Raw genomic sequence first — 22,692 nt, forward strand, 5'->3', positions numbered from 1 at the left:
GTCCCTGAGACCGCCAGACACCTCCCCAGCTGGGGAAAGGTATCCAAAAATCCCACTGAGGGGGGAGTGTGGGCCTCAAAGAGGCACCTAGTAGCTGAGCCCCTCTACCCTGGCTTGAGCAGAGGTACAGGTGTTCAAAGATCCTGTGGAGGAGGAAGTGTGTGGGTCCTCAGGTAAGGAACCCATTTGCTGAGCCCCTCTGCCTGGCTGTAGCAAAGAGACAGGTGCCTCAGAGCCCTGAAGCACCAACACTGTTGTTCACAATCACAGCCTTGTTCCAATTCCTTCCTTAAATAGTTACTCCATCTCTCCCTGCCTGATGCAAAGTGAAAGTGGCTGATTCATGAGCAGGAGTATATATCCCTTCTGTTCCCATAGAGTAGAATGGAAGCTCTTTGGTTGGCAGCCAGAGCTACCTGTCAAGCTTTGGAGGGCCAGGATTGGTGTTTCCAGGGCTCCAGAAGGGCTGCAGAAGTCCATTCCTCTCGTTGCCTTGACAATTGATTCTTTGGTGCCAGCATGTCTGGCCCATGAACCGCTCCCATGAACCACACAAACCTCGATGAAAATCGGTTAGGTTTGTGGGAGGTTCTTGGGAGATGCAATTGCACAAACTGTTGCTCTCAAACCATGAACCAGGCCCGGTTTGTGACGGATTTAGGTTCATGAGCCAGGTTGGGGCCCATCTCTAGTCCCCAGACCCAGTTACAGAAATGATGCTACAGAACATTTTATCTGACTCCTTAAAGTAGAGAAAAGAGGGGTATAAAACCCAACACTTCTCCTCCTCCTCCTCCATTACAATGTTCCTACAATCATATTCTGAATGGTGGTTTACATGTCTAACTAATGTGAGGACAGGAGTGGGAATAATGTTGTCATTAGTGGGTGGCCAGGTGCCAGGTTTTTTTGCACACTAGGCGAGGCTACCTTCTGGCGCCCCCCCCCCCCCGGGGCAACTGCTGGACGGCCTGCGGGTCTGTCTGCTCACACAGAGGGCCCCCGCTGGAGCTCTGGAGGCGAAGGCTTTTGTGACCAACCCCTGAGGCCCCCCTGGCCAGGCGTCGGGTGGAGACTCAGCTCACAAGCACCTGATCTTCCTGGGGCTGCCAGGGGGGGAGAGACCCAGGGGAGCCCCCCGGGGGCGCTGCTCTTCCCCAGCAGCCACCAGCCTCTCTGTTGGGGGAGGCAGCTTCCTCCCAGAGTCCCGCTCGGGCCAGCTCCCTCCCCTCCCCACGGCTGGCAGGGCTGGCTGGCATTTCTGGGCTGCTTGGATGCCGTGATGGTGTCCACAGGCCCTGCCCGTCTCTCCTGTCACTGGGTGGCAGGAGGTGAGTCTTCTGCCTGTCTGCCCCCGCTCTGCAGAGAAAGAGAGGTCTTCTGCATCTCCACTGCCGCAGCCAGCATGCAGGGAAGGAGCCTCAGGGTGCCCTGGGGGCCCCTCGTTCCACAGGCTGGGCTGGGCAGTGAGAACAGCTGCTCTCTGGTGGGATCCACCGCCACTGCTGCCGCCTAATGACAGAGCGGCTCCTGCTCCCTGGCACCGCCACCGCTCTCCCTTCCTGCCACCCAAGGGGGCGCCAGGGCCCTGCAGTTGAGACGCATCTCCTGGCGGTGAGATGAGCAGGGCTTTTAGCGAGGGAGGGGTAGGGTGGGGTGGCAGGCCAAGGTGGCACTATTCTTAAGGTGGCGCTTTAGGCAACTGCCTAACCTGCATGTATGGATGCGCCAGCCCTGCCCACAACAGCCACTTTGTGAGGTAGGTGGGGCTGAGAGTTCTGAGAGAACTGACTGACCCAGGGTAACCCAGCAGGCTTCATGTAGGGGAGTGGGGAATCAAACGTGGTTCTTCAGATCAAAGAGACTAGATTGGATAGACTAGATGAGACCCTTGCCCATGCCCTACCCTACCCTACCATACCATGCCATTGCCCTACCATACCATACCACACACAGTGCACAAGCATATTGTCAGCAACAGGACAGAGGACCTGTGGGGGGTAAAGACAGAGGAAAAGCTCAAAGGGCAATTCTTTCCTTAACTTTTTTGAGTGGGGGGGGGGACACATAACAGTGGGGCCCAATTGTAGATTATGGTTGAAGATATTTATGGAAACTTATTTCCCTGCATCTACAACATGTACCTACATGGAATACCCAGAACTTGTGATATTTGCTGGAACCAACATTCCGAATAGTAAATTGCTGGTCCAGCACAGAGTGTGTTTATACAGTTAAATTAGGATCTTGGGAAATATATATGAAGTATCCCCACTTATCAAATTACAGCCCCACCCACATGTTAAGTGACATGAACAGAGGCCTATGGATTTTTGCAGATTGCCACACTGGCAGAATCTGAAAGATGTTTTGGTAGGCTAACAGTAATAAAAAATTGCAGACATTTTACTGTGGGGAAAGAACAGTTAAGCCCCTTAGCTATTTTGTCTATCAAGCATGAACTTGCAAGAGCAATTGACTCTGGGGAGATCATTCATGATTTTGCAGTGAAGAAGTCCAGAAAAACAAACCTTTAAAATGAATTGGTGGGCTTCTAAAATGTTTGCAGCTGCACTGGTCCATTATAATTTTTAAAAATGAAAACAAGCAATGGGACCTCAGGACTAACCAAAACATCACAAAATAATCAATAAGCTTTGTAGGACTCTTGTTTAGGCAGGATATTATGTTAACCATAAACAGCAAAAAACCACAACAACAACACCCTAACCACTACAACACACTGGGTATTGTGCTGTTGAATAGCAGCAAGGAAACAGCCAATCCTGGGGGGGTCATGCAAGGCAGCAACTTGTTGGTAGCAACAAGCCCAATGATTGCTGGGAATCCTGGCCTCAGTGAGTCCTCCTTCAAAGTCCAAAAGAGCCCGCACCTCCTCCTAATGCTTACTGACAGAAACCAAAGCTTGAAGGCTGGCAATACTGTTGTGGTTGCCTAGCAGCAGCCACAAACAACATTCATTTCTTAAAGCTAGAGGTGCTCTTTTTAGGTTTTCAGGATTCTAGACAGATTTATTTTGTCTTTCCATGGCCCAGTCTCCAGATTAAGTATCCATAGATACGGCCATGTTGAGAACTGGATATATTGAGACTGTGTGTGTGAAGTGGCATCAAGTTGCAGCCAATTTATGGTGACCCCAGAGGTTTTTCAAGGCAAGAGACTAACAAAAGCAGTTTGTCATTGCCTTCCTCTGCATATTGAATCTGGTATTCCTTGGTGGTCTTCCATCCAAATACTAACGAGAACTGACCCTGCTTAGCTCCCAAGATCTTATGAGATTGGGCAACTATGTATTTCTCAATATAGTTAAGAATTAAACTGAATCTTTAACTTTTGAATGCTCTTTGTGGCAGAAAATGAAACAAGAAGTTTTGTGCAAGTTCTGTAAATGTGGATGTTCAGCAAATCAGAAATTGTTTACACTGAAAAAATATGGGAAGTGGAACTAATTGGTTTCTCTGTTATTGTTAGGTTTAGATGCAAATATAATAATAATAATCTTTATCGCATTAGCAAAAAAGCCATAGCAACAGAACAAGATAAAACCATGTGAGATGCAAATATATATGGGTAGAATTATTCCTGCTAATACTTTAAAAATCAAAGCAGCTATGTAGAATAAAGGAAGACAAAGATAAAAGATTGAATCCTACCATTCTGGTAAATTAAGTGCAGATCCCTCATCCAGAGGAAAGCCTCCGTCACTGGTAAAAGGCTAGTAGCAAAAGAGAAAAACTTCATACTTAGCAGAATGGAGTGATAGGATCCTACCCAAGATTTTTTAAAATAGTCCCCCACCACCACCACCACCATGGATTGGTGCTAATCTGAGGCATATGCAAAAGTGAAATACCCTGGGAATGTGTAGAATCAACACAATCATGCAAAATATTTTTTTGCTTAAATTTTGTTTTGTTTCAGTTTCTCAGAAAAATTAATGCAGATAGAAAGCCCACAAATGAGACATTGTAACTTCCTTGTGGAACCTATTGTGCTCTATAGTCTCTGTATTCCCTCAGTACAATGCTATGCAAGCTACTCCATTGATATTAGTGGTCTTAGGTTGCAGCCACACACTAAATAATCCACTTTCAGTCCACTTTCTAACTGAATTTTTACAGTGTGAACTGGCAAAATTCAGTTGGAATGTGGATTGTAGGGTTGCCAAGTCTGACTCAGGGAATATCTAGGGTCTTTGGGGATGGAGCCTGGAGACTTTGGGGGTGGAGCCAGGAGCCAGGATATGACATCACGTTTGTGATGTCACATCCTGTAATGTCACTTCCAGGTCAAAGGTCAAGTGATGTCATTTCTCACGCTCCACCCCTTCCAATGATGTCACTTTCAGAACACTGCCCCAAACTCACCTCTTCCTCTGAAGTCACTTCCTTCTTTCAAAATTCAAATTTAAATACACTGCTGTATATCACTTCCCACCCCCACCTATTCCCCATTGAAAGTAGCCAAAAATTGCAGTCATTATGGGCACCCATGCATCAAACATAACCACATGATATACAGTAGCAAAAAATTATGCTTTTGTGTTGAAATTATAGCTGAAAGCAAAGGTTGTAATTGGCTTTTTGAGCTTTTAAAAGTAGCAGAAAAATTCTAACTGATGCATTCCAGTCAGCAGACTGCTATATCCATTACATATTTTCATGCTTTCTGGGTTCCGGTGGAATCCTTTACTGTTCAGTTGTCACATGGTAAAAAGACACAAGAAAGCAGCTCCCATGCTGTTCAGGTATGACATAAGAATATATAGAACCTTTAATGGGTTGGGCCACCTCTGACTTCGAGAGTGAACTTTTCATGGGCCTACTTCAGATCCAAAAACAGGGTTAGTTTATGAAAACAGGATTTGGCTTACAGATAATCACCCAGATTTTGGTTTGCCTTAAAAAATGGAGGTTTCACCTTAGCTCTGCCAGGCGTCTGTATATTCAGAGATAAGTAAAAACGGTGCTAAGAAACCAGCCAGTGTTAAGTCAGCATGGCTTCATTTATACAGTCCATAAAACCAGAGCTAAGATTGACTTTGGTTTAGTTATCCATCTTTAAACTATGGTTTCAGATATTAACATGGAAATACATTAACTGAACAGGACAAAATAAAAGATGGGAACAATACACTGATGAACTATACAAAAGAGATTAAAGAATGATGGATTCCTTCCAAGAAGAATCTTTTGAAGAAGAACTTATAGTTTTAGAAAGTGAAGTAAAAGCCGCTCTGAGGTCAGTTGGGAGAAACAATCAGCAGGAGTAGGTGGGATAGCAACAGAGCTACTCCAAGCCACAGAAACAGAGTCCATCAAAATCTAACAACAACAACAACAAAACAATGGCTGCCAGACTGAAAATGCTCAATCTTTGTTCCAGTTCCCAAAAAGGAGACATCAAAGATTGCAGCAATGATTGGACCATCACATTAATTCCTCACGCAAGTAAAGTGATACTCAAAATCTTACAACAAAGACTGTTAATATATACAGAATAAGAAATGCCAGATGTTCCAGCTGGATTCAGAAAAGGAAGAGGCACTAGAGATCATATTGCAAATTTGCATTGGTTACTGGAGCATATGAGAGAATTTCAGAAGAAAATCAGCTTGTGTTTCATAGATTATAGCAAAGCTTTTGACTGTGCGGATCATGAAAAACTATGGTTGGTTTTAAAGGAAATGAGTGTGCCACAGCATCTGATTGCTTTGATGGTCAACCTATACTCTGGACAAGAGGCCACTGTTAGGTCAGAATATGGAGAAACAATGGTTTACAATTGGCAAAGGTGTATGACAAAGATGTATTTTCTCTCCCTATTTGTTCAATCTATATGCAGGACATATCATAAGGAAAACTGGATTACGTTTAGATGAAGGTGGAGTGAAAATTGGTGGAAGGAACATTAATAATTTGAGATACACAGTTGACACCACATTGCTGGCAGAAATCAGTGAAGACTCGAGACAACTACTGATGAATGTTAAAGCAAAAAGTGCCAAAGCAGGATTATAGTACAGTACAGAAGTAAAAAGTAATGACTGCTGGGGAATTACACAGCTTTAAGGCTGACAATGAAGAAACATAAATTATTCAAGATTTTCTATTTCTTGGTTCCATCATCAACCAAAAGAGAGACTGCACCCAAGAAATCCAAAGGAGATCGAGACTGGGAAAGGCAGCCGTGAAGGAGCTAGAAAAGATCCTTAAGTGTAAGGATGTGTCGCTGGCAACCAAGATCAAGTGAATTCACCCTTGCATGAATGCCTGCTAGCCTACCAGCTGCCTCAGGCATGGGTGAAGCCTCCACACTGCCAGCTCTTTTGTACACCCTGCCTGGGTGCAATCACCTTTTGTTACTTTTCTGGGAAGCCCCATAAATCAGAAGCAACTTGATGGCACTTAACACACACAGAGAGACTGGAGTAATCCAAGCTGAGATTGCCCTGCCTATCTGGTTTCCTTCTTCTGTTCTTCTTTCTTGAGAATAATAGTATTCAGGGTTCTTAATAGACCTGATTACATAACTAAAATATGTATCACCACCACAGAATGCGGCAATGGTCACTTGTTTGTATTGTTTTTAAAAGTAATTAAAGCCATGGAAGATATATCTAAAACATCTTTTAGTTTATGACTAAGTGGAGCTTCCAGGTTGAAAGGCAGTTTGCTGTTGAATACCAGCTGCTGGTGGGGAGGGGAACAACTGTGAGGTAGGGCTTTCTAGTGTTTGGCTAATAGGATTAGATAGATGTGATCCATGTGGGCTGTTTAAAACAGCAATGCAGATGATATAAGGCCACTCTGGATTGTACCAGAGGAAGTTTTAACACCTTACTCAAGACAGCAAGGTAAAGACTGGTTGCCATATAGAGACTTAATTAAAAAAGAGGGAACAGAATGGGTAATGAAAAAGCAGAATGAACTTGACTTTAACTATGAATGGTTAAGATATATGCAGATTTATTATTTGTTTAAGACAGATAGAAAAAATTATGGATTTACAAAGGAGAAAAATGAAATGGAGAGCATTTGGGAAAGAGGAGGGGAAAAAAAGATTTCAAATATGTATAAAATTTTATTAAAATGGTATACGGAAGATGAGACAGTTAAAGAGCAAATGTTAAAGTGGGCAATAAATATGAACAAAGAAGTGACGATTGACTCTTGGGAATATTTGTGGAAAAACTCTATTAAAATATCAACCTGTACCAATGTTAGAGAAAATTGTTATAAAATGATGTATAGATGGTACATGACTCCGAAAAAAATAGCAAATATGAACCAAAACATGTCTAATAAATGTTGGAAATGTAAAAAACATGAAGGCTCATTTTACCATATGTGGTGGACTTGCGAAAAAGCTGCGGACTTTTGGACGAAAATCCATAGTGAAATGCAGAAGATACTACAATGCTCTTTTAAAAAAGCACCGGAAATTCTGCTTTTGGGACTAAAAACGGAAGAAGTCAATGTAGATAAAAAAACCTTATTCTGGTACTTAATAACGACAGCAAGAATGCTATATGCACAATATTGGAAACTTGAAAAAGTACCAGAGACTGAGGACTGGATACATAAAGTTCTGTTCATGGCAGAAATGGATAAAATTACCAAGAAATTGAACAACAAAGAAGACGAAGAATTTTTTGAGGAATGGAAGGACTTTAAGAACTATCTGGAAAAGAACTGGGATGTGACAAACAATTTACTGTGTTTAGAACAATATTAAGTAAAAAGATGTTATCTTTTAAAATGATTAGAAATTGATATTAGCAACTGATGAAATATATAAAAGTAAGGGGAAGGGGGTGAAAGCATTGCGGGAAGCCACAGGAGGGGGGAAGGCGTATGGATTGTAGGGTAAGTAATCGTTTATGTACTTTTATTTTTAAAGTTTTAATGGATAAATGTTGAATACCTACGATTGAAAAATAATAAAACTTTGTTTACCAAAAAAAAAAACAAAACAGCAATGCAGTAATCGATGGAGGAAAGTGATGAGTAGGAAGGAACTCCCCCTCCCCATTAATCATTCTGTCCCTTCAGATTTAGGTCACTGCTCCTATTTACAATGCAAAATCTAAAACTTCTTGTTCGATGTCTTTGCAGATATCCACTATGCAACTGTATACCGGGTGAAAGCGGAAAAGAAATTCCTTGTTAAAGATGTAATGGATACGAATGGTGATGCTTATGGTTACTACAATGACACTATACAGTCTACCGGGTGGGGAATTCTTGAGATCAAAGCAGGCTATGGTAGACAGTCCATTAGCAATGAAGACCTCATGTATGCTGCAGGTTTTTTGGAGGGCTATCTCACTGCTTCGTAAGTACTTGCATAAAGGTAATTTAGTAAATGAAAATTTATTGTTAACACTTACCTATCAGTTTCTCTTTTCATAAATCTCAGCGCCAAATCAAGGATTTGTAACAATATTAATTTTTGAGATTTTCAGTCCTTTCATCAAGTTTTCTTGTTGGGCAATGGAACCTTGTATAGATGTTGGGATCCAATGACTACGCAGTGGGTGTTAGAAAATATCCTATATGACCAAACTTGTTCAATTTTATATTCTCCTATCACAACTGTCTAGTGGGTGAGAGACCATTCTAAAGAATTTATTTGGGTTTTATTGATATTTATAGACATTACATTTTCAGTTCAGTATCGAAATAATGCCTGCAAGGCTGTCTTTAGTTCACCTTTTAAAATGAAACAATTATCATATCATCTGCATATAATAATGTAGTAATAACACTGTAGAAATTCTTTCATTGCCCAGAAGAGGAGCATGTACATTCTCTGCCTGAGAAATATTAGTTCATTTTCAAGGCTTCTGTGCGGTCCCACATGGGACTGCAGTAGGCAGGCCGACCACCGGGAGGAGCTAGCGAGCTTCTTTTTAGAATTTTCAACCCGAGAGGGCTAGGCTCCAACGAGGAGGCGGTTTCCCGCCCAAAACACCACCTGACCTGGGCGGAGCCAGCCCTCTCCCCTCAGTTCTCTTTCTGCCGCCACCGAAAGAGGACGTGTTCTTCGAGCGAGCGAACAACTAAGCTTGAGGGAAGACATTTTCCTCAGAAGAAAAATGGCTTCAAAGAAAGAAGAGAAAAAGGAGAAAGTGGCCCTCTTCAAAAATTGTAAGACTTGTGGGGCTAAGATGTCTAAGTCTGACGAGCACTCAGCCTGTGTGCTGTGTTTGGGAGAGACCCATAATATGGCAGCCTGTAAGGCCTGTAAGGCCCTCACCCCGAGGGCTCGTGAAGGGAGGTCTGCCAAATTGAAAGCGGCGCTGTGGGAGAGGGCCCTGTCCGTATCTACTGCTGGCCAGCAAGAGAAAGTGAAGACCCCTTCGGTGTGCTCAGCCCCGATACGGCCAAAAGCTGCTAAGGCGGTTGCCCAGTCTCGCGCTGGCTCAGTACCGCCGGCCAAAAAGGCCAAAAAGCATAAGAAGACGCAGGAGCGTTCTTCGCCGCCGATGCGCCTCGGTACCGAGGACGTCGGAACCGAGGGATCGACGCCGACTCGGCGCAGACGGTCACCGTCGCCTCGGCGCAGGGATGGTTCGGCGCCACGCTCGACGTCGAGAGGTCGCTCTCCTCGACGCCGAGACATCCGCTCGGCACCGAGCGAACAGGCAGAGCGTGCATCGGTACCGGTGCTCGGTACCGATATGTCTCCAGTGTTGGAACTGCGCCAAGGAGACAGATCGCCTTCACCGGATCTCCTGATGGTCGGGTCCGTCAGTCCGCTTCCGGATGAGGATATACAGATGCCCCCACCGTGGCTTCCTTGCCACTGCACTCAGGAGGCTTCCGCTAGCTTGCAGCACCGATCGATGTCGCCTATGATACTTCAAGGCGAGCCTATTGAGGATCTCTACTACAATCCGGACGCTGGAGGCTTCTCTATGGGGTCGCATTCGGATGCTGAATCGGATGTAAGATCACTCCCTTCGCCTGACGAGGCGATTGCAGATCCGGCAGCAGTGTCACCATCTGAAGACCTGTCATCGTTGGCTGACCAGATTATTCGGATGGCCAAGGCCTTGAATTTGAGGCACGCTGCATCTGAACAACGGACACAAGATCCGCTTATGCAGGCGTTGTTTACCCCTGATACTGGTCCAGTGGCTCTGCCATGCCTACAAGGGTTGCAGGAGGTGATGATGGCGGCTTGGACGCACCCATCCTCCACGGCTCCTTCTGGAAGACGGATGGAAGGCCTTTACAAAGTCATTGACTCTGACGTGCAGTTTTTGACGAGACATCCCCCACCTAATTCCTTTATTGCTGAGGTCATCCCAGCTCGTACTAGAGTGGGGACGCGGACCACCCCTAATGATAGGGAAGGCCGCAAGCTTGATACGTTAGGCAGGAAGATTTACTCTTCCGAAGCTATGGGGTTGCGTATATCAAACTTCCAGGCTGTCATGGGGCTCTATAACCACCTTTTGTGGGATAAACTGACCCCTTACCTGGACCAACTTGACCCTGATCAGAGATGTTTGGCTAAGGTGATAGCAGACGAGGGCAAGCGTTTAGGTAAATTACAGGTCAACGCGGCCCGCCATACCACGGATTGCCAGAGTAGAGCAATGGGATCCGCTATAGTGCTGAGGAGACATGCTTGGCTTCGATCCTCGGCGTTACCCCTTGATACACGAGCTAAACTTGAAGATTTACCCTTTGAAGGGAAGGAATTGTTCAGTCAGGAAACTGATGAGTTCCTGGAACGCATTCGTAAATATAAGTTGCAGGCCAGATCCTTTGGCATCACTGCTCCCAACAACCCTACTCACAGATCCAGGTATTGGCCTAAGCCGTCCCACCGCTATTCCCGCCCATACCGCTTCCATGAACCGTTTCAGAGGCAAAATTATCAGCCTCCGAGACAAGTGTACCAGACGTCCTATCAAAATAGGCGTCAGAGGTCCAAATTTCCGTCAGGGAATAGGGCTCACCGTGACCAACCTGCTAGAGGGGCAGAGGCCCCGTGACTAGGCCCAGACTTTAAGTTTGGGGTTCGTTTATCTTTCTTTTATGACAAATGGTTGGCTATTACTGATGATAACTGGGTGTTATCTGTAATAAAGTTTGGTTATCTGTTAGAATGGTTATCCTATCCACCATTGCCCTGTTTGTCTTTATGTCGCGACAACGTGATCCAGCCGTTGTCGGGACCAGTGTCAGATCTTCTGAACAAAGGGGCCATCGCAGAGGTGTCCTCGGATGATGACCCAGGGTTTTGCTCCCCTTTCTTCCTTATAGATAAAAAGGATGGTGGGGAGAGACCTATTTTGGATTTACGGAACCTGAATACTTTCCTACGAAAGCCAAGGTTCCGTATGCTGTCGTTGCAAGATGTGATCTTACTGTTACGTCCTGGGGCGTATTTTGTCACTATTGATCTGACTGACGCATACTTCCACATAGCGATACATAAAACTTGCCAAAAGTTCCTTCGCTTTCACCATTGCGGGCGCTCTTTCCAATATAAGGTACTCCCTTTTGGATTGGCGTCCGCACCACGGGTATTCACAAAGTGTTTATCCGTTGTTGTGGCTCACCTGAGACTGCGGGGCTGCATTCTTTATCCTTATTTGGATGATTGGTTGCTAGTTGCAGACACGCCTGCTCTACTCCACGCCCAGTTGGAGTTGGTACTTACTACGTTGCAGTCGTTGGGACTGCTAGTGAACTTCCAAAAGTCTAAGCTCTCCCCTACTCAACGAATTGAGTTCATAGGAGCGATTTTGGATTCCGTATCGGCAAGAGCCTACCTGCCCTCGATCAGAGCCGAGCGGATTGCACGGTTCATCAGAGCCCTACGCCACCTTAGACGCAGGCATGCCTCATTTTTCCAATGCCTGTTGGGACATTTGTCTGCTACCACCTCGGTAGTTCCCTTTGCCAGGCTACATCTCAGGGTGTTTCAGACTTGGTTTCTGCGCAATTTCCGCGCTCATATACACTCACCCCGAGTCAGCTTAACTATGCCTCGGGTAGTTCTCAAATCTTTAGACTGGTGGCTATCGCCATCAAACATAGCTGCGGGGATCCCCTTTGGGTTCCAGAAACATGACACCCATTTGTACACTGATGCATCACTCCTGGGTTGGGGTGCGCACTGTGGGTGTTTGGCTGCGCAAGGTCTGTGGACCGTAGGGGAATCAAGGTTACACATCAACATCTTAGAGATGAAAGCAGTGAGATGTGCCTTTTCCTCTTTTGCAGCGCAACTTCAAGGACGCAGGGTGATGCTTCACACAGACAACACCACTGTGCAATATTATATAAACAAGCAGGGAGGTACCACGTCAGTGGCCCTCACCAAAGAGACCCTAAAATTGTGGCACCAGGTCATACAAATAAAGGCACACGTTACGGCCATCCACATAGCAGGCCGGTTGAATGTTCGTGCCGACCATCTGAGCAGAGTGTTTCAGAACACTTACGAATGGTCCATCAACATGCGGTACCTCTATCCTCTGTTCCGTTCTTGGGGCACACCCATGGTGGATCTTTTCGCCACTCCAGCCAATGCAAAATGCGCAATGTTCTGCTCCAGGGCGGCCTATGCGCACCATTCCCTAGGGGACGCTTTCGACATTCCTTGGGCAGGTCTGTTCTGTTACGCATTCCCACCTCTACCACTCCTAAACAGAGTGGTAGCCAGAGCTCATGCAGAAGATGCGGACCTGATATTGGTGGCTCCTTTTTGGCCCCGCCAAGCGTGGTTCCCGAACCTATTGTCACTGGCACAAGGACAATTCCAAGTGTTCCCGGAGGAGACGGACCTAGTGTCAGGTCTTCTTCCGTCCGAACCGGGGATCTCGTCCCTCAAACTAACTGCCTGGCGAATTCGGCCCGATCGGCCTACTGCCCGGCAGTGCAACACATACTATTAGCTGCACGTAAGTTGTCCACGCGGAGATCTTACGAGGCTAAATTCAGACTGTTTTCTACATGGGTATCACGCAAACACGTCGATCCTACTAACTGTGGGTTGCCTTTGGTACTAGAGTTTTTGTCCCACCTCAAACAGGAAGGTTTGTCCAATTCCTCTCTTAAGGTGTACTTAGCTGCAATTTCGGCTAATCATGTACCTGTGAAGGGGGTGTCCCTTTTTGCTTCTAAAGATGCAAAGAGATTTCTCCGGGGTCTCAATAATTTGTATCCCCCTTCCCAGTTGCCTCTACCCTCATGGAGTCTCTCTCTGGTTTTATCTCGTTTGATATATAAACCCTTTGAACCACTGGCTACGTGTGACTTATCATTTTTATCCTACAAAGTAGCGTTTTTGGTCGCAATCACGTCCGCAAGACGAGTTGGGGAATTAGCGGCTCTGTCCACAGAGTCACCCTTTCTCAGGTTCCATAAGGATAGAGTGGTTCTCCGTCCACGTTTGGATTTTCTACCCAAAGTAGTATCCAAGTTTCATATGTCACAAGACATCATATTACCTGTGTTCTTTCCGAACCACTCTTCAGAAGCGGAGCGTTCCTTACATTCACTGGATGTCAGGCGCGCTTTGCTCTTTTATTTGCAGAGGACTCAGCCATTCCGTACTGTGTCCTCTTTATTTGTATGCTTTGGTGGGTCAAAGAAGGGTAAGGCTGCGTCGTCGCAGACTATTTCCCGTTGGATTTGTAAAGCTATACAATTGGCATATGAAGGGGCTGGTAAGCAATGCCCCCTGGTGTTGTCTGCACACTCGACACGCTCTCAAGCAACATCTGTGGCGTTTCAGGCAGGGTTGCCCCTGCTGGAGGTGTGCAGAGCGGCCACGTGGTCGACGCCTTCGACGTTCGTCAAACACTATGCGATGGACGTTGATGCGAGGAGGGATGCAGCGATGGGCACGGCTGTGCTGCAGTCGATATTCCGCTGAAGTCTCCCACTCCCTCCTTCCAAGTGAATAAACTTGCTAATCTCCCATGTGGGACCGCACAGAAGCCTTGAAAATGAAAACGGTGGTTGCTTACCTGTAACCGTTGTTCATTGAAAGTGGCTTCTGTGCGGGCACACATCCCTCCCTCCTTCCCCACTGTGGGAGTCTTCCGCGACAATAAGCGGCAGAGGAGAACTGAGGGGAGAGGGCTGGCTCCGCCCAGGTCAGGTGGTGTTTTGGGCGGGAAACCGCCTCCTCGTTGGAGCCTAGCCCTCTCGGGTTGAAAATTCTAAAAAGAAGCTCGCTAGCTCCTCCCGGTGGTCGGCCTGCCTACTGCAGTCCCATGTGTGCCCGCACAGAAGCCACTTTCAATGAACAACGGTTACAGGTAAGCAACCACCGTTTTATGGCACTTAATCACTTGATCTACCCTTTCTGAATTCTGATTGCTCTTGATTTATTAATGATAGAGATTCAGCCCAGTTGCATAGAAGTCCGAATAGATACAGTGACAACAGTTTTATGGGTCTATAATTACTCGGATTATCCTTGGAACCTATTCTGTAAATAAGAATGACAATAGATTTTGACCAAATTATTGGCACTGTTCCTGAAGAATATATCAAGTGAATAAATGGGCACGTAAGGGAATCCATCTGTTTTTAAAAACTATTAACAATTCAGCTGGTATATAATCACCTCCCTGTTGTTGTTTTTAATTTTTATCTTAGTAACTAATTTCTTTGTGTGACGTGTTGAGACTGGAGGCCAGTATGGTAACCTTGTTGCAGTTGTAGCAGGTCTAACTTCTTGTGTGGCAGTTGAAAATAAAGCAGCAAAGTGCTGTTCCTACTCTAAGGCTGTAATATGATAATTTAATAGGGAGTAAGATGTAGCATATCCCTCATGAATAACCTCCTGAAAATGGCTGAATCATTTTGTCTGGCAGCATATAATAACTTATCCAATCTTGCATTCATATCTCTATTCTTATGACTTTTAGTTTCTGTCTTCAATTTACATTTAATTATATAATATTTCTTAGGGATTCCTCTCAATCCTCTGGCTCTGTTATCTTGATATAGGCCCCGTTCATACGCGGCGATTTGGGCCAGTTTGGGGGCGGATCAAAGCAGCGCGATCACACCACAACATCTGGGAAGCGTTCTGCTTCCGCCCCCAAACTGGCCCTTTCTGGAAAAACGCGCCTCAAGTTGACACCACCTACCTCGGTGGTTCAACTCCTTGGCGCACTTCAGGCCGGGCGTTTGATCGCCGGCGCTCCCTTGCGCCGGCTCAACCCCGGCCTGGAGCCGAACTGCGCATGCTCGGGCATGCGCAGTTCAGCCGGCTCCCGTTCGGGACGTGTTTTCTCCCCGGCGTTTGATCGCGCCGGGGAGAAAAGGCGGCGCGGCCGGGGGATCTGTGTGATCCCGCCGCGCCGTGTCAACGTTGGCGCGGCTTTTAAAAGCCGCGCTTTAAAGAGGCTTTTCCCCTGCCGTGTGGCAGGGGCCATATTATAACTAACTGTTTTTTAGATCCTTACAATTATCACAAAGCCTGTTTTTCATTTTGTTTTATTTTGTATGTTCTTTTTTACCAATACCTGACAAGATAAATCTTTTTGAAAAGCCATAGTTAGCATCTCATAGTATTGTACACTTTATATAGGATCTTCTGCCTTTAATATCTAATTCTTAAGGTTAATAAAAAAAACTCTGAATCATGAAGAATACTGAGTTGATTTTTTAAAATCTTCAGTCCATCCAACTGCTCTGACGTGCCCAGATTTGTGATTGTGTAAATCTTTCAGTATTTGTGGAGGCTGGTAACTGTTCATCTTCATAATTAAAAAATGAGAAACATGGTCTGACAAATTTCCCACTAAAAACTGAAGTACTGACCTAATAAGTTCATGAGATTAAACAAAATAATTACACTATTATATGACATAGAAATATAAGTATACTCTGTAATCTCATCTAAATCGGTGTAACCATTAACCATAGCCAGACAGCAATAAAGAACCAAAACCATGACTAAACAGAAAAAACAACAATAAATTATAAACAATTGTTAAATGTATATTGTGTCCCAGTGATTATTAGAAGCACAGGCATAGTAAGGCAAAAAGTTCACTTAAAGTCCCCATTACAGGCAGGACCCTCTCAGAGGTCCAGAGAGCCACTTCCACCTATTGAGGCCCTAGCAACACATGCATAAAACAAGCTGCAAAACAACCTGCACCTGTCCATCTTTTGCCTGATCTGGTCTGATCCAACCGCAGCTGGCTGCAGCAGCCTCTTAAAGGGGCTGCTTGGTGGTGGTGCTGTACCTTATGTCATCAGTTTGCTGCTGACTGGGGGGAGCCAGGGCAACAGCCCAACAGTTGGAGCTAATGGCACATTCACCTGATGCAGCCAGGGCAAGCGGGGGGGGGGGGGCACGGGCGCCTGGAGAAAGTCCAGTCTTGGACACATCACAGGTGTCCCTTTTGGGGAAATCTGACAACTCTTGACTTAGTGCAACTAAGCAGTGTTAGCAGCCCAGCTACAAGAGCTAGGCAGTCTTTTTTCCATCAGAAGGGGGGAGGGAATTCTTAAGATGAATTACTGCTCAAAAATTATTTTAAAAGTGGCAGGATAAGAAACAAGCATCAGAGCTGTATCTTTGGCATCCTGTCAAGTTCTCTGTCTCACTCCAAGATCTTATTCTAAGCAAAAGCAACAGTGTTTTGGCTTCCAAACTGGCAAGCATTGCATAAACAATTTGAACACAGCATGGCCAATTCTTACACAGCAAGGCTGAAGTAAGTCTGTTGGAGGTCAGTTTGGAAATCTCCTGAGACCTAGAAAGGCTAAAGCAGCCGAGCTGTCAGACACAAACTTACGTTTCACAAAATGGTCAGACATTGCGGTAATACAGGCAAAATAGCCTGAAGTAAAACTAGATGAGTGCTCCTGCTATTGAGTTATATACCAAGGGATGTCTGAGCTTTGAATTAATTTTGGGAAAATATGAAAAATAAAATGCCACAAAATAGTGCAGGTATGTACAGTAAGCCAAATTGCACCACTCATGAGTAAGTGAGGTCCTAGGCACTATCCAGTAGTGGTGTGTGTGCCAAGAAAAAAGTAGTTATAACTTTGGGTCCGGGGGTGGTGGTGATTTTTACCTTGATTGTTTATTTTCAGGTAAGACATTACTGGTTTGAGATTCAAATCTGTATGGTTTCAGAGTTTCGGACCATTATTTTCAATGGGGAATTTATATGAGCATCTGGGGCAGATGTTTATAAAGTTAATGGCACCAAATTTGCATAGAACATACTCCTTCCTATAATCTAAAGACTCCTCCCCCAAGTTTCAAGTAAACTGGACCAAGGGGGACAGTTTTACATACCCCTGAAGTAGATGCCTCTTAGCACAGACTCTGTTTTCTTCACTGGTTCCTAAAATGATGGTCACGCAACAAACTGGTAGGAGACCTCTGGCCAACCATGGCATTAAAAAACCCTCAACAATGTCTGCATTTTCATACTCTTACAGTAACTGACTGACATTAACATTTCTTACCTTTCCACTGAAAACTCTATAGTTGCAATCCTTTCTTGTTGTAGTCTGTTTCTTTTCACAAAATGAAAGAGGCTTCCTTTGCATACTTCCCCTTCTTTTCTGTCAGCCTGCCATTATGGCTGTGTACTAAAACAAATGTCAGGAATGTCTGTTGGGAACAATGGGAGAGGCCGGAAGGTCCATTGGGTATAACGGGAGCCAGGAATGCCAATTGGCTTGCATAGGATCCATTGACATATGTTCCTGCACACAAACATTTCAATGAAAATGCAGAATGGATTATGAGAAATCTACCCTGGGCCTTGAATGACAGCCTTCAGAGTGGAATGACAGTCCCTGGGACTGGAATCAGTGTTCTGGGGGCTGTCATTCCAGTCCCAGAGCCGTTTGTATGGTCCTGGGGATCATCCTTCCACTCTAGGGTTGTCATTTCCAGTTCCAGAGCATAGATTCCAGTTCCAGGGGCTGTAATTCCACTCTGGGGGCTGTAATTCCAGTCCCAGAGCACTGATTCCACTCCCAGGAGACATAATTCCACTCTGAAGATGGCTATTCCAGGCTTCTTGTAATGTGTTCCACATTTTCACTACAACTTCAGTGTGCTGTAATGTATTTCATTGGAGCCTATGCAAGTCAATTGACATTCCTGGCTCCCATAACATTCAGTGGGCCTTCAGGCATCTCCCATTGTTTCCAGTGGCATTTCTGTCATTCATTTTAGTACATCCTGCCGTTATGCTCCATGGAGGACTTTTCAAGGGGACTGGAGCGGCTGTTTTTCAACCAAATGATACCAAAATTGCAGCAGAGTAAATGCTGCCTGTCTACTAAAGAACCAAGTTTCAAGCAAATTAGACCAAGGGGATGAATTCCATGGACCCCTGAACAAGCTGCCCCAGCTCTCCATAGAAGAAGAAGAAGAGGAAGAAGAGGAGGAGGAGATTGGATTTATACCCCACCCTTCACTACCCGAAGGAGTCTCAGAACAGCTTACAATCTCCTTTCCCTCCCCTTCCCACAACAGAGAGCTATCTGAAGAACTGCTTTTGAGAGAACAGCTCTGAAAGAACTTGTGACTGACCCAAGGTCACACCAGCAGCTGCATGTGGAGGAGGAGTGGGGAATTAAACCTGGTTCTCCCAGATTAGAGTCTGCACTCTTAACCACTGCACCAAACTGGCTCTCCAGAAGAGAGAAGAGCAGAAGAGCTGTGCGCCTCACAAAGAAGGGAGGGAAAGAGAACTGTGATTGGCTGGAATTGCTCTGTGCTCCTCCCTTGCAAGGATGCAACTGGAAGGGAGGCATTCCATTGCTGGAGAAATCAGTAGAATCAAGGAAGTACAGTGGCACATGCAGCCAGCTAGCAGCATCTGAACTCGAAAACAACATGAATTTCTTCTGGGAGGGTAGTTTCATTTCACTAAGAATCCCAGATTCCTTATACCATTCTGGAAAATCACAGTAATGACATGAAACAGCAATTTCCTTGGATAACTTTGGCTCAGGTATTTCAATTTGCACCCTACTATCCTGTAAGTTCTGTAACAAAATAATTAGTACATTCCACTAAGAAATCTCAGTGTTAAAGCATGCACAGCTTGGGAGAATAATAGCATTTTTCAACTAATAAAATATTATGTTGGAATGCTAGGAAAATATGATGTCCCTGTAACCAAGGATTACCTTGAAAACAGACATCTAGATTATGAGTAACAAAATCAGTATAAATCATGCATTTATTGCACGAAAGAAAATTATTTTATGAAATGAGATCAAAGTAAAAGGAGCTATGTATAATGTCACTCAGAAAGATAAGAAACAAAAGTCCTGCAAAAAAAACTTGAAGGTTATTTTCATCAATGTAACATACACAAAATGATATACGGGTGGGACAAACAGCTTCTTTATTGTGTTGATTGTGCAGATAGCAGGGAGTTGGTGGTTTGCAACCTGAATCACTAAGATGCACAATTGGAAGAGAGAGAAGCTGAAGCCTTCCCTGGTAGCCATCAGAACTGCCCTAGGGAGGCCTGCTTTACATTGAAAGCCTGTTGAGCTAATTATAGGGAAAGCTGTTTGTGATAACTTTCAGATGACAGACTATATTTGTCATTCCAAAGACTCTTCTGTTATGGCAAGTTTTGTGCTCTTTTGGGGATACATGAAGTCAAGTTGACATGTCAGCTCAGAGATTATGGGAAATTATGAATAGTATTATATTCTAAAAGGTCCAAACCAGTGAAAAAGGATACAGCAATTTCATTGTCTAAAAGTAGCTAGTTTCTCCCTGTAGCTGTTGGGCATAATTAAAATCCTGTTAGCTGCAACATGCAGGAGGAAAAGGTTAGCAATAAGACTGATGTAGCATCAGTTCAGGAAGCACAGAGTCTGCATCTTCTCTTGCTTCTTACTTGGTACAGGCATCGCTTTAGTGGGAAGTTGATGTCTAGCTATGCCCTACATTTAATTAGCATATTTTCTTCACTTTTAAAAGGTAATTTAAATATGATTTGAACAGAGTCATTTCACTTCACCGTACAGTTTTGAGGACATAAGTGTACTTATATATCCTTAAGAAGGAACAATTTCTGCTAATTCCCCTGCTGATGCAGACCACTGAACCACCCAAAAAGTTGTTCTTGAGGAGTCAGTGAACCTTCAAGAATAGTACAGAAAGCAGAGTGGAGGGCTGCTGTGGGACAGAAGAATCAGTGGCAATTGCTGCCCCTCTTTAAAAAGTGCTCTTATGTCTTTGGAATGTATGGCTGGATCCAGACCTTTATATCCTTCTTCTGTTAGAACTGTGGGATGGTTTCTGTGATATGAAGACTATTTGAGGGAGACAGCTTATCGGTATGTATTTATTTGTATTTATAAGGGAAGGAAAATTGAAACAACGGTAATATTTCTCTCCTTCTTTCAGACATATCAGTGACCATGTTGCAAACCTGTATCCACAGCTGTTTAAGAATGTTATCATTAGGAAAAAAGTTGAAGATTTTATGGGGTAAGTACAGAGCTGTCAAAATTGCATTGAGGAACTGAAACTACATGATACGGTTCAGATATCCCCAGTGATATGTGCCCTTGTAACTTAACTAGTTGATGCAGAAAGAGCTTATGCCATGATAAATCTATTAATCTTTAAGGTGCAGGAGACTTTCTCTTGTTTTGGCTATAATAGGCTAATATAGCTATCTCCCTGGAAGATCCTGCGAAAATCAGTGTCCGCAAAGACACAGGATGACTCCAATTAGGTCAGGAGTAGGGGTGTGCACAAAAAAAATATATTCAGAATATTTCGGGTTTGGCTCTACCGAACCCGAAAAATGTCAGTATTTGCTGATATTCTCGAATCCCAGTATCGGTATGATACTGGGGTTTGGAAATTATTGGACTAGCTGAATTTATTCAGCTCAATTACACCCTAGGGGGACTGTCCCTATAGGGTATAATAATCCCTCCCTTGAAGGGGGGGGTCTCCTATCACTAAAGGGAAGGCAAATTGCCTTCCCTTCAATGAAGGGAGCGTGCTGCCTCTGCAGCATGACAGAGGTTTAAAGTTTAAATCCCCCATGAGTCGCGCCGCAGAAGCAGCACGCTCCCTTCATTGAAGGGAAGGCAATTTGCCTTCCCTTCAGTGATGGGAGACCACTGCTCCCCGAGCTACTTGTGGGAGAAGCATTTTAAATGCCTTCCCGTGCCTTCCTCAGCCCATCCGCCAAAGCATGTAAGCTGGGGAATGCTTGGAGGAAGCCCCCCGTGCCTTCCCCGGCCTACCCACTGAGGCGGGCAAGCCAGGGAATGCCTGGAAGAAGTGGGGAGGCATTTTAGATGTCTCCCTGTGCCTTCCCCAGCCCACCCGCCAAAGGTGAGCCAGGGAAGGCCTGCAGGGAGACATTTTAAATTTAAAACACTTTCCCTTGCTTCTGGAGCTCATGCCGCTTTCGCAGCGCGACTCCCCAGCCAAGGGAAGGTATTTAAAGTTTCCCTTCCCTGACCAGCAAAGGGATTTCCTGAATGGATGCCAAATATACAGCATCCATTCGGGGAATCCCTGTTCAGCCAGCTGAATCAGATTCCCTAATCTGATTCGGCTTTCGGCATGTCCGAATAATGCCAAATAGGCATTCAGTTTGTTTTTCGGTTCATCCAAACCAAATGCACATCCCTAGTCAGTAGTAATTACATTTAGTGGAGGAAACATGATTTGTGAACCATACTTGTATGAATTTATGAGGAAACATGCTGAGAAAATCTGGTGTAATTACTTCTGAACACAAAGCATGTGTTAGTGCAGTGACAGTTTCATATTGCTTGGAAAACAGTACAGCGTTAAACGTGTTTACTCAAAAGTCTCACTTGGTTTAGTGGGATTTAGTCCCCAACCTGCAATGAAAGTTTATTTCTGTGAGATGATTCCCATTATGAAAAATGCTCTGTAAAGTCAACTTTATCCCCATACAGGAAACAAGATCAGTGGACCAGAGAACAAATTAAAAACAATCCAGATGACCCCTTTTGGAGACACACAGGATACATCATTGCTCAGTTGGATGGGCTATACATGGGAACTGTAGAGTGGGCTAAACAGCAGCAAAAACCAGTAAGATTAAATTGTCTTTAAATAACTTGGAGGTAGAAGAGAAAGGAGAACTGAGATAAACTTTTCATTATGTAAAGATGTCGTTTTGGCTCTAAACTATGCTTCCACTCATGGGCAGAATTCTGAGTGGAAGGGCACTTTAGAATCCAACCCAGAGTGCTCTCTACTCTACAAGACAATGCAGAAAGCCTTCCTGTTAGCTCCAAGTTTCATCTCAATATCGTTTTCTAAAGAATTCAATTATACCACAGCTATCAGATTTGTATAGGGCATGTGATATGAGTGTCAGAGTGGAGGATTGTTCTCAAAAACTTTCCATTTGCAACTCTAGCTTTTTTGGAAACTAGGTGGAATGCTAAAATCTGTATGCATCTGTTCTGTTTTACACACAGAATGGAAAGTGACACTGCATGGAGCTCCTGCAATCAGGGCCATCAACAGAGCAGGACTGGGCCCCTCAAATTCAGGTGGCCCAAGTCTGCTGGAGGGCCCTTGAAGCCAGTGTCATGCTGCATCCAAACGTTTTTCCATTTAGTTTAATACAGTTCTGTCTGCAGCCACTAGGGGTGCAGGGAAGCCTGAACA

The 22,692-nt window shown here is 44.7% G+C and overlaps 1 protein-coding gene across 1 annotated transcript in view; it reads left to right on the forward strand.

The window, feature by feature from the left end:
- PLBD1 (phospholipase B domain containing 1) overlaps positions 1 to 22,143 on the forward strand; it is a 32,581-nt gene extending 10,438 nt beyond the window's left edge. Inside the window, 3 exon segments of the mRNA XM_015420696.1 lie at positions 8,139 to 8,358; positions 20,425 to 20,508; positions 21,969 to 22,143. Of these exon segments, the coding sequence (XP_015276182.1) occupies positions 8,139 to 8,358; positions 20,425 to 20,508; positions 21,969 to 22,143 (479 nt within the window).
- The last annotated feature ends 549 nt before the right edge of the window (positions 22,144 to 22,692 follow it).

The sequence above is a fragment of the Gekko japonicus genome, unplaced genomic scaffold (assembly GCF_001447785.1).
Source record: "Gekko japonicus isolate JY-2015 unplaced genomic scaffold, Gekko_japonicus_V1.1 scaffold1291, whole genome shotgun sequence".
NCBI lineage: Eukaryota > Metazoa > Chordata > Lepidosauria > Squamata > Gekkonidae > Gekko > Gekko japonicus.